We start from the raw sequence: 12,764 nt of genomic DNA on the forward strand, positions 1-12,764 counted from the left end.
CAGTCTCTTGTTTCGAATCAAGACACTTAAGTCCTTTACTCGGGCGACGGAGACCTCGTCGTTACGGTAATGAGTATGAGGAATAAGATCAATATGGAGAATTATTCTAGAGAAATAATAATGAAAACGACTGTATAACTTACAATTGTTATTTATAAAATTTATTCAGCTTCCATTGTACAAATCGATAGTTGTTGTTGGTTGAAAGAACGTCGATTTTTTTTTGTAAATTGTATAGTATACTGGGCAAGGACCCCGTATTCAACGTCTGCTCAGTCAGTACCCCTAGGTGGATGTGGTTTGGCAGTATATTGAGAGTTGAGAATCGTGCGGAATAATTTTTTGACGCAACGCGTGGTGCAACAAATATTACGACGGAGTTTTTAGCTTAGCTGAGATTAGAAGACTGGACAATTAGACCGAAAAACTGCGGTTTTATTCTGCACGTGCGGTACCCGAGGTCAAGTCGAAGGAGAAGAAAAATAATTAAATCATTTCTTTAATTATTCGATATTCGAGTTGAGGGTTTCTTTTTATAAAATATTTTCAATTCGGATACTGGTTGTCCGAAAAAATTCAACGTCTCCTTAGAAGAGTGAGAATTAATACATGTTTAGTTTAGGAAGATTCTGGAAGCGTAAACATGGACTTGTTCTTGGTGGCACACGTCATCCCGGCTTGGCCTCCAAGTTAACGAATGGAGGGGTGCCATCTAAGAGTTATCACCCAGCACCAGAGCGGCTACTGGGTGGCTCCTATTACTGGGTGATTAAAACGAGAGCTCTCGGGGGACAGCTAGAATCATTGGTTGACAAGCATGATGTCAGGGCCGAGGTCTTATGGCTCATAAATCACGCGACTGCGGTCTTGAGTAGAAATAAAGGAATTAGAGAACTAACGCGAGTGTGTTTTAGTTTTACTCGTGAAATTAGGGGCCCTCTCTTGCTCTTCCCTTCTCAGCATTAAAAAGAGGCACACTGAATTCGAGAGTGAGTGTACCTAGTATGTGTGTTGAGTAATATAAGTTATTACTCTGTACATATGCAGGCTACGTCAGCTATGATTTCTGTTTTTATGTTCTTCTATTTCAGATGACCGTGAGGATGTGTGTATGAGCCCCCTTACGTGTGTGTATGCGCTCCGGCACTATTTCCTTTATTATGCTATGTATACGCATTGCATATGAAATCTTGCTAAGAGTTTTTAAATATCAGTGGCATTAGCTATTGGAACTACAGTTTAGTTACGATCACGGTTTAGTTTTTGTACAAGTGATGAATGTGTTTATGGGAGACCAATTTTTTGTGAGACATGTTCAAGGGTTACCTCATCAGGTAAGTGAATTTAATGAAATTCTTTTTTAAATAACACGCGGCGTAATCGATCCTGGTTTTAAGGTAATTCGTATGGTGGCGGAGATTCTAAACAAGCTGAGGAACGTTTCCAGCTATCGGTTCCTGGATGTGGTAGACATGCTTGACGAAATTACGACTGTTACCACCCTCCGATTACCCTGTGTTTTAGAGGATCTTTACAATACTACGGAAAGGATGAATGCCGTCCGGCTAATTCACCACGTCAATGCTCGGATTTCTTTCGAGGATTATAATGTCCCATATTCAGACACGGGGGATGTAGAGGGTATCCGAGAGATGGCTAGTGTATTAACTTGGTTTCTTGATTAAATAAAGAATACAAGTTATTTTTTTGTGTTTTAATGTGTTTGAATGTTTTATTACCCTAATAATAATAAAATCGCTATGTTACTTTAGTAATAAAATTTTAACTCGGTTACAAGGAGACACGCACAGTTATCACCGCTTTAGTTCCCACCACTTCGCGTATTCCCCGCTCCGACTTGGAGGAGGGCTTCTATAGCGAGAATACCTCTTCTTATGCTTAGAGAATTTTGTCTATACCAGGGTACGATAGAATTTCAACGTATAAATTTTTCTTTTAATTTATTTTTGGTGTCCTCACCCAGGTCGTAACACTCGACATGGTGAAACAACTCAATAACAAAATGAAAAAATTGTAACGATAAACAATCGCGTTGCATCACATTTCTTGAATTTATAAACGAGCTCAATGGCGCATAGTAATAGAGCGTTAAACAATTTAAAAATAGCCCATTGGAATGCCAATGAACTTTGGTCAAAATGGACAGAACTTAAAAATTTAGTAGCTATCACAGCATAGATTTGATGGCCATAAATGAAGTAAAATCATCAGGAAAACATAAGTTAAATCTATATAATTATAATACCTATAGATTAAACAGACCATGCAAAAACCCTGGAGAAGGGCTTCTCCTACTTGTGAATAAAAATATTAAACATAGTCTTATAAATGTTAATAATAATTTAAAAACTATAAAGGCAATTGGAGTGAGGCTTGAAGGTAACACGGCTATTTTTTCGGTATATGCCAGACCTACTATCGATAAGGTTGTAAATAAAATAGCGCATAAAATAATTTTTAAATTGATAAATACCAAACACTACTCAATAATAGCACCAGACAGATATACTCTATACCCCACAAACGGAGGACAGCCTAGTATAGTAGACTTAGCTATTGCAAAAAACATCAACACCTCATATGAAATAGAAGCTATTAATGATCTAGATTCAGACCATTTTCTTATCATTCTAAACCTTGACTATCTAGACAACCTAAGACACAATCCTGCTGAATACTTAGACTACAAAAATACTGACTGGAAACGGTTGAGACAAGTCATCAATAATAAATTACAAATTAACTATAAAATTACCACCATTTCGGAAATAGATAATACAATAGAAGACCTAACTCCTGTAATTGACGAAGCAAAAAAAAGCAATTCCAATAAAGACTGCGCAAAAAATTAAAAACAAACTTCCCGACCATATTTTACTACTTATCCGTAAGAGAAATGCAATTAGACGTAAATACCAAAGGACCAGACTCGAACAACACAAACTAGAAAAAAACAAATTTACCAACAAAATAACAAGAGAAATACGCGAATTTAACAATAACAACTGGGATAAAAAAACTCCAAAATTTAAGCGTTTAAGAAAACACGCTATAGAAAACAGCTAAAAATTTTACTTTTTGAACTAGTGCATCACTTAACGGAAAATGACGGGGACGACAAAACCGAAAAACTTATAAACTCCACATACAGAACAATAACAAATACTGAGATAGACCGGGACAGCATTGATCTAACAAATTCCAGTGAAATAATTACAGCTATCAAAAAAAACAAGACCTAAAAAGTCTCCTGGTCCGGACAATATCCAAAATATCGTATTAAAAAACCTCCCAAAAAAGCTATTGTATTAACTTCCGTGAGAAAAGAAGAATTGCACATCAGCTAGCTCGCATTACTAACTACATATCAACTAACTTAAACATCAATAAATCAACTGCCATGCTTCTTCTAGATATAGACAAAGCTTTTGACACTGTTTGGCATAGAGGTCTCATTTATAAACTATAAAATATCAACATGCCACTGTACATAGTTGAGCTTCTTCAAATCTACCTAAATAAAAGAACCTATAAATTAGTTGTCAATAAATCTACTTCTGCAACTCAACACATTGCAGCAGGAGTACTCCAAGGATCTATCCTTGGGCCAGTACTTTTTTCTTACTATATAAACGATCTACCCATAGGTCAAGAATCTAACACAGCCCTATTCGCTGACGACACAGTGATATATAGAGCATCCTGGAACGAGAAAAATGCTATTGATAAAATTCAAGCCACACTCAATTGTTTTCTAGAATATTACCAAAAATTGAAAATTAAGATAAACGCAGCAAAGACTGAACTAATAGTATTTAGTCATAAGAAAAAACTAAAAAATACTGAACGAGATTTCCATACTGTAATTGATAATGAAATAATTACGCTAAATAATAAAGTTAAATTCCTTGGTATGCTATTAGACACTAAGCTCATTCACAAACAACATATCATGCATGCTTGCAGTAAAGCAATGCAAATCAGAAATCTTATATTTCCTCTTATGAATGATAAAAGTGCATCATCAATTTAAAATAAGCTTACATTGTATAAAGCGCTCATAAAGCCAATACTACTGTATGCAAATTCAGTGTGGAGCAACGCAGCCAAATCGATCATTAAAAAACTGCAAACTGCTAACACATATGCCTATAACGATAACTTCTACTGTAAATCACTCGATAAATAATTAGGATAATTACAAACGGAAAATATTATAACAATCCTTCAGTACAACGTTTATAATCGAATCAATAATAATTTCGGATTATTTAATATTTATGCCGAAAACGGGAACTATTACTTGCATAAGCTCGGCCCATTTCGGACCTTTAATAAAAAAAAATTATTTTTTAATGTTTTTTTGCATAAATTTTATGTTCAAGTCTTCAATTCAAAGTTAATCGCGTACTTCACACAACATTTTTAACATCCCGCTGAAAAATCGGGAAGTTATTAATTTTACTCCTTTTTTAGAAAATCGAGTTTTAAACGGATGTTGACGTTTTGAGGTCCTAGGAAGTCTCCCCGAATGTTTCCGCAGTGATGTCCGTATATCTTTATGTGTGTGTGTGTGTGTGTGTGTGTGTGTGTGTGTGTGTGTGTGTGTGTGTGTGTGTGTGTGTGTGTGTGTGTGTGGCCGTATGTAAACCTCTTATAACTTTTGAATGGCTCGACCGATTTGATCTCGGTTGGTGCTATCCGAAAAGGCTCGACCAAACTTAGATTTTAAATACAATTTATACCGATTCGAACCGGTATATTTTGAGAAATCTCAAAAATACTACAAAAAAAAAAATTTTTTAAATGTGGTTTTTATAGAATTACTTTTAAACGACTACTGATCAATTCCAAAAACTAATCAGCTCTCAACATCAAGAAACCACGTCGATCGCCACTAGCCCGGTCACAATTGATTCATTCTTTTATGAGTTATCGTTGTCGAAAAAAAAAAACAGAAAAAATTTTTTTTTCTGAATTATATCGAAATTCATACTTCGATCGATCAAAACTCAAAGACTCTTTATGAGGCCTGAAAAATTGCGTCGAATGCCACCAATCGCGTAAAAATCGGTTAATTCATTCAAAAGTATTTTGGTTTTAGAATTTAAGAAATAATGTTGTATTAAACTTTTACCAGATTTTTGAGCTCGGAGTAAGTACAATTTTGAGCGCTTAAATATAAAATTAACGGGAAGTTGCAGGGATGACCTTTAAGGCCAACCGTTTTTATATATTTTTTTTTATAATATTACTTTTTTAAACCATTTTAGAATCTTACAATTATGGGTTAATTTTGACCTATAACTTTCAGAAGAAAAATAATTAACTAACCAATAGTTTAGACTGAATCGACCTAGTAGAAAATTTGAAATCAAAATATATTTGCCTAACATTATACAAAATAATACTGTAGATGATTTATAGAATATTAGTATTTAATATCTTTCTACTTTTATTCTAATGATTCCTCTGAATTTAATTGACATCTGAATTCGTTATTACAATTTATTCATTTTGACAGTTATTATAACAACGGTTACCATGGTAACCACCTTGATAACCATAGTAACAGTAACCATGGCAACGGTAACCATGGCAACGGTTACCATGGCAACGTTGGGGGGAGGGGGTAGCATACGTGATGGTTATCGAAAAATCCATTTTGGCTAGGAATTGCGCAAAATCCCTTCTTATCTCTCATCTACAGTAAAAAAGGAGTACCTATGCCAAATTTTAAATGAATCGGTCAAATAGTTTCGGAGATCTGGTGATGAGTCAGTGGTATTTCGCTTATATATATATAGATATATGAGTCAAGTACAACGTAGATAAACGTTGCCGGTAGACATATATATATATATATATATCTATAGATATATATATCTATCTAGCGCATACAGTTCTTGAGTAAATTCCTCAAGTACTGACGTCATCACTTGGGTGAAAATTCCCAAAGTATTTAAAATTATTTTTTTTGTTCTCACTCGAAATATTTGTAGAAGAAATATTAAGCATTATTATATATATTTATTATTATTTATATTTATTATTATTTAAAATAATTGAGTAACTTTACTTTTTTTACTTTTGATTTATCTGTTTACCCCAGCGGTCTAAAATTATTATTGAAATTTTTATTATAAAATTACAAATTAGTTTAATACAGAGGAATTTATTATTTTGAGTGTGAGTGAGGCTAAATTCCGTATCTTTCTCTCTCTCACAAATGCTGAGAGATAATATGAAATAAAAATATTGTTATTATTTATTATCTTGGGAAAATTCAAATGAAATGATTGTTTCTTTTATTTACTATTAAAAATTTATATTATCAATTAACTTGAATTATATTTGTTTTCCGCATATCGAGTTTAACTAACTTACGTTATCTACTGAAATTATTATGTGAGAATGTAATCCCCCAGTGGAAAATTTAATAAGAATTGTGAATTGTACCTTTTGGCAAAATAACCAGGTATTATTGTTATTAATTTAACCAAACTAAATATTGTGAAAAATTATTATTTTTACTATTGTTTATAAAATTAAAACGTGGAAACCAACAGCTGTCGGGGAAAGTTTAATATTTATTCCTCTGGATCTTTTTCTACTGCTTACTTTCATTTTTCCTGATCTTATTTGTTATTTGTATATAATAAATTATCATTTATCTACAATTGTTCATCATTTATTTGATTTTTACTGTGTCGCTCAAGTGTTAATCCGCTTGGCCGCAAGCTGCTTGCTCGGATCTTTTCCTCGTAAGTTTTCCTCCTGAATAATTTTTGTCCGTTTTGAATAAACGGTCTGGCGCCTGCGTGCACTAACCCAGCCTGAAGAGCTGGACCAGGCACGACGACATTTAATTATTATTTATATTTTGACAATTATTTAAATCTATTATTTTATTTTAATTTAATCTCGATATTTATCATCATTTAATATCGTTTATTATTAATTATTATTTAGTATCACGCGTGGGCGACCGCATACGCTATATTAGGCTGTTCCACGTCTCCGTCGCAAAATTTCAGCAAAGTATACGTTATAAGTTGTTAAGACTGAAAATAATGAAGGATGCACCTTCCTATATTAAAAAAAATTTTCAATACTTTAAACCTATCATAATACAGTAGCAATGTCAAGTTTAAGGTACAAACTTGAAGCCTATCAAGTCATCTATAAAATACATTAGGTACAAATTATCTAAAATATTTAGTTTCAGAGTTGTACAAACCTTAATACTTAAAAGAGCACATTAAAACATAGCTGATAGAATTAGATTATACTGAGAAGTACACAAGTTATCAGGAATAAAAAACATATTTTAAAATTTTCTTGATTCTGCCCAAACATTGAGGGCTATCAAATTATTGAAAAGAGGAGTCAGAACATAACGTTTTAGGGGGATAGCCACTGTGAGGATCGGAGAAATAGATGATTTTCGGGAATTTTTTCGACTGGGATAATTAAGGAATTTGGAGATCGGGCTTCTTTCGTTTAATAACGTATACATTGAAGATGATTCTCCTTAATTTTTATTCAAAAATATCATGTTGTTACAAAGTTATAAGCATTTTCGTGAAGCACCAAAAAAATTTTCCCCACCCCGGTCTCATCTCTAACTCAAAAACAGATTATTAGAGACAAAAAAACCAAACTTGGTTGTAATCTGTATGCATGTGGTTATTGTTTCACGTAGGGGATTTTGAAAATTTTGATTTAAAAAAAAATGGCAACATATTAAAAGTTTTTTTGTTTTTTTTCTCATTTTTTTGGATTCAAACAGCCCTAAAAATCTTAAAAATCTAAATTATCAAAATCCCCTACGTGCAACTTTAGCTACTGAATAGACGAATACGAAAAAAAAAAAAAACGTTGAGAATCGGTCCATATTTATGTTAATTACAGATGCGACCAGCTCAAACAAAATAGTTTCGAGAGCAACGCGGTTAAAGTTTTTAGTCGATGCAGCGGTCAGTTGACGCGCTGTCACAAAAATGACTACGACCTGGAATATATTCGGAATTTTCAAATAAAACTCTAGATAAATATTTTTGAATATATAAACTTCGATTTTATAAAAAAAAAATTTTTTTGGCCATGTCATCATTAAAAATGGAATTAAACCGTTACCGGAGACAGTCGAGGCTATTGTCAAGTCGAGCCTCCTACCACCGTAAAAGCTCTTCGTCGATTTCTCGGCACAGTGAATTTCTACAGAAAGTTCATCAAGAATGCTGTACAAATTTTAGCACCGTTAAACAAAATTTTGGAAGGACCCAAAGTAAAAGGCTCTCATCCAGTCAACTGGACAACTTCACTTCAGGAGTCTTTCAAGTCAGCTAAACGAGCTCTCGTGGATCTTACTTAGTTGGTACACCCTAAAATCGATGCTGACTGGGCAATATTTACCAATGCATCCGAAATCGGTATCGGAACCAATTTACAACAAAAAGTGGATAACAACTGGCAACCACTGGCATTTTTCAGTCGAAAAGTGTCCCCGTCGATTCAAAAATTGTCGACGTACGACCGCGAGTTGAACGCCATCTACGAGGCTGTAAAATACTTTCGGCATATTTTCGAAGGTCAACATGTAACAATCTACACCGATCACAAGCTGCTTCAGCACGCTCACAAACAGCGCACCGAAAGAGCATCGCCTTGACAATTTTGACGACTCGATTTCATCGGTTAATTCACCACCGATATTCGACATGTGTCGGGTACCGACAATATTGTCGCTGACACATTGTCAGGTGTCGAAGCAGTATCTACTGCTATAACGTCGCAAAAACTTGCCGTCGCTCAACTAACCGACGATGAACTTCAGGAGCTGTTATGTTAGACAACGGCTTTGAATTTAAAAACAATTCAACTCGATAATGGACCTGCACTGTATTGTGACACTGCGTCAGGTATAGTGCGTCCATACGTTCCAGGACCGCTTAGGAGAAAAGTGTTCAACTTGCTATGCACGCTCGCTCACCCTCGAATCAAAGGATCACTAAAAATGGTCTCTAAAAGATACGTCCGGCCGTTTATTAATAAATATTGCCGAGAATAGGCGAAATCTTGCATCGATTGTCAGAAGAATAAAATACAGAGACACGTGTCATCGCCGATTGCCAGTTTTAAACCTCCAACTGAACGATTCGAGCATATTCATGTCGATCTGGTGTCTCTAAAACCGTCAAGAGACTCGAACCAGTGTTTAACTATCATCGACCGATTTACGAAGTTTCTTGAGGCTATCCCGTTGTCCTATGGAGCTGCAGAGACGGTAGCACATGCACTATCGCTGCACCGGATTTTCCACCACGGAGTACCTAAACGCGTTACCTCGGACCAAGGTCCGCAATTCGAATCGTCGTTATTTCAGTTGTTACTAAAAATGTATGGAATAAAATACCTACATACTACACCGTATCACCCGCAAGCTAATGGTTTCGTCGAACGTCTACATCGTCAGCTTAAATTAGCACTTTTGTGTCTCCAAGAGTCATGGTACGACGCATTACCTGCCGTTTTGCTTGGCTTACGCGCTGCCTGGAGAGACGACATGCAGATGACACCGGCTGAATTAGTGTATGGTGAGCCAATTCGTTTGCCTGGTGAGTTACTCACTCCCAGTAATAAAACTACACCTCATCACATTGTCCATACTCTAAAACGTCATTTTAATTCATTGGCACCGGCCGAAATGTCGCGTCACGGCAAGCATTCTGTTTTCTGTTTCAGGGAATTTAGTACTTGCAGTCATGTACTGGTATGGAATGACCAGGTTGGACCATCTTTCACAGTGCCATACGAAGATCCATATCGTGCAATAATTCGACACGATAAATACTTCATCGTCGATTTTCGTGGACGACAAATCGCTATTTCAGTGGACAGATTGAAGCCGGTTTACGAGGCGAATCCTATCGACACGACGATGACGATAACAAACTCCCAACCGAATAACACAGCAACCGAGACCCAAAAACGCCGAGTCCGGTTTAATATTTAAAAAATTTACACGATTAAAATTTTTTCTTTATATAAAAGTGTTTTTTAACAAAGTAAGAATTCACCACTGTATAATAATCATTCATTTACTTATTTATATATTTATATAATTTGTAAATATTCCATTACTATAATTATGGTGTATTAACCCTTTCGCGGGCAATACTAATTACATGGCTAATTTAGGTTTTGCCTGTTTAATATGCAGCTATATATTATTCTTAAAATATTGACGATAAAATTTACTCCCCCCTCCTCACCTCCCCATTATAATTGGGCATGGCAATATGCTTGCCAACACACTAAAATTGTTTTGCTAGAATTTAAAAATATCGCGGTGGCAACTATTTTGCCCGTGCTCGCGAAAGGGTTAAAAAAAAAAAAAAAAAAAAAAAAAAAAAAAAAAGAGAGTTCTGTAGCGTTGCTACAATAATTACTATCGATCAATTTCGGCAATTTACGCAGAACATAGATTTTACATATTCCGTCTCTGCCTCATTCGTAGAGACATTACAATTACAAGATACACCGCTAAACTGCGTACACGCATTCAAGCAATTTTTATTCTATATACTTTCTTTTTACCGTGTTAATGACGTTGGTTAAATAAAACATTTATTTAACATTATTAGTTGGTTTGAATAATTTATTTTAATATAATTAATTTTTACCCTTAACCACTTTATATATATTGTCACGGGGTAAATTTGAATTTACCGCGTACAAATTAAGTCAAAATAATATCTAGTTTGTGCAAGATCGATCATGCGATCTAACCGCCCAGGATGTTCCAGGTAGGTTGCGGCTAGTCGTTCGGATGTGGAAATTTCAAATGCTCGAGCATCAGTTTTCCCTAATTAGAATTAAGTGAGAGCTCGAAGATGCCTGAAGTCGAGTGAGGAGCGTGTGATTATAAATTCGGACCTGATTAAGCGTATGATTAAGTAGTTTGAAGGAGATAACGGGGCTTAGAGGAGAGATAGAGAGAGATAGCAGACAGAACGAGACAAGGACAGAATTTACGAAAACAAGACAGAATTTTACCCAGACGAGACCAAGAAAAGACAACGACGAGAAAAGAAGCTAAAGAGTTTAGTTCGAAAGGTATTCATTTAAAATTATTCCAGACAGGAAGCCGGAAAATTTTATTTAATACATAGTCATATGTCTGGTAGCGTCGCGTCAGTTTGTTCGTAATGAATAAACTCGTGAATTAAAATAATTAAATTAAACCGGAATTGACAATAAAATAATTAATTAATTAACTCCAGGCAGGTAGCCGGAGCTATTGCGTTAGTAAAATATTTCCAGGCAGGTAGCCGGAAATATTCTAGAACTTTCCAGGTAGGTTCTATAAACCACGCACCGAAAACTGTCGAATCTAGTCACGAAGTGCTAGTCGGTAGAACTAATTAATTATAAGTAAATTAAATAATAGAATAATTATAAATAAAATTAATCGAAATTGTGGGTTAATAAATATAAGGTTTATAAGTGATAAAGTTTATAAATGTACAAAAAGGTTTATAAAAGGTTTCTAAGGTTTTAAGGTTTATTAAGTTATAAGGTATATAAAGGTTTGTAAGGTTGATCAAGGTCATAAAGGTTAAAAGGTTAATTAAATAAAGCAAAGGTTATAATTGTCAAAGTAATATTTAAATTATTTATAAATTATCCTTCCTCATCCTTCTCTTACAATTAAATAAGTTACACCGATGCTGACGATCTTAGATCCGGCTCTGGGAGACCGTTATTACTTTCAGTAGCGCCCTTCACAATTGGACGACCAGAGTAGCAGCATAGCCCTGTTATAATATATATAATATATATATATACCCTGGCGGATCTAATATTACGGTAGGTTTACCGTAACTTAAGGTATTTCTAGCGTAACTCACGGTATAGCTTCCGTGATCTACGGTATTTCTAGCGTAACTTACCGTAAAGCTACAGTAGCACTACCGTAAGTCAAGGTACAAATACCGTAAGTTGAGGCAGTTCTACTGTAACACTACCGTAAGCTACCACAACACTACCGTAAGCTACCATAAGTTACCGTAACACTACCGTAAGTTACGGCGATACTACCGTAAGTAACGGTACACCTACCGAACGTTACGGTTTCTTTACCATAATTTTACGTCAGAGCTACCTTAAAATTTTAGTAGTGTCACGGTCGTTCTATTGCACACTTACCACAACAGTACTATCAATACGCCGTAATTCGGCGGTAAACTTTCCGTTAAAAATGCGGTAAAGTTACGGTCTATTATGATGTTATTGAGGTAGATTTACGATTATAATAAAGTAAAATACTTATTAAAAGATAGTATAGTAAAGAAAAGAAAAGAAATAACTTCCATTAAAATAAATTTATTTTGAGTTCATAGATAGTTATTTCATGGTATTGGAAAAATCTGCAATCGAAATGAAAGTGAATCTGAAATTGTTATATGCTCAATATGTGATCTTTATTATTTATTGTAACTCTTTTATTCTCAAATAAATCAAAACAATCGTATTTGAATTGCATAAATAGTCACTTCTAATTACGAGAATTAGATTATTATATCGCGTCGCTAATTTCAAAAAGACGTATATTTTTCTCCGCTCTTGGCTTTAGTCACTAAGCTTACAACCAAAAGGACGTATGATTTTTTTTCATTGTCAATCGTTTTGTGCATTTATCCGCAAGCTGAACGTTGAAAACAAAATTTATTTTCCAA

At 34.7% G+C, this 12,764-nt stretch overlaps 1 protein-coding gene across 1 annotated transcript; it reads left to right on the top strand.

Annotated features, from left to right (window-relative positions):
- The first annotated feature begins 9,421 nt into the window (after nt 1-9,421).
- LOC128667329 (uncharacterized) lies at nt 9,422-10,039 on the top strand. Its single transcript, XM_053736987.1, has one exon. It carries the CDS (start codon nt 9,422-9,424, stop codon nt 10,037-10,039), a length of 618 nt encoding a protein of 205 aa, XP_053592962.1.
- The last annotated feature ends 2,725 nt before the right edge of the window (nt 10,040-12,764 follow it).

Source organism: Microplitis demolitor, chromosome 2, assembly GCF_026212275.2.
Source record: "Microplitis demolitor isolate Queensland-Clemson2020A chromosome 2, iyMicDemo2.1a, whole genome shotgun sequence".
NCBI lineage: Eukaryota > Metazoa > Arthropoda > Insecta > Hymenoptera > Braconidae > Microplitis > Microplitis demolitor.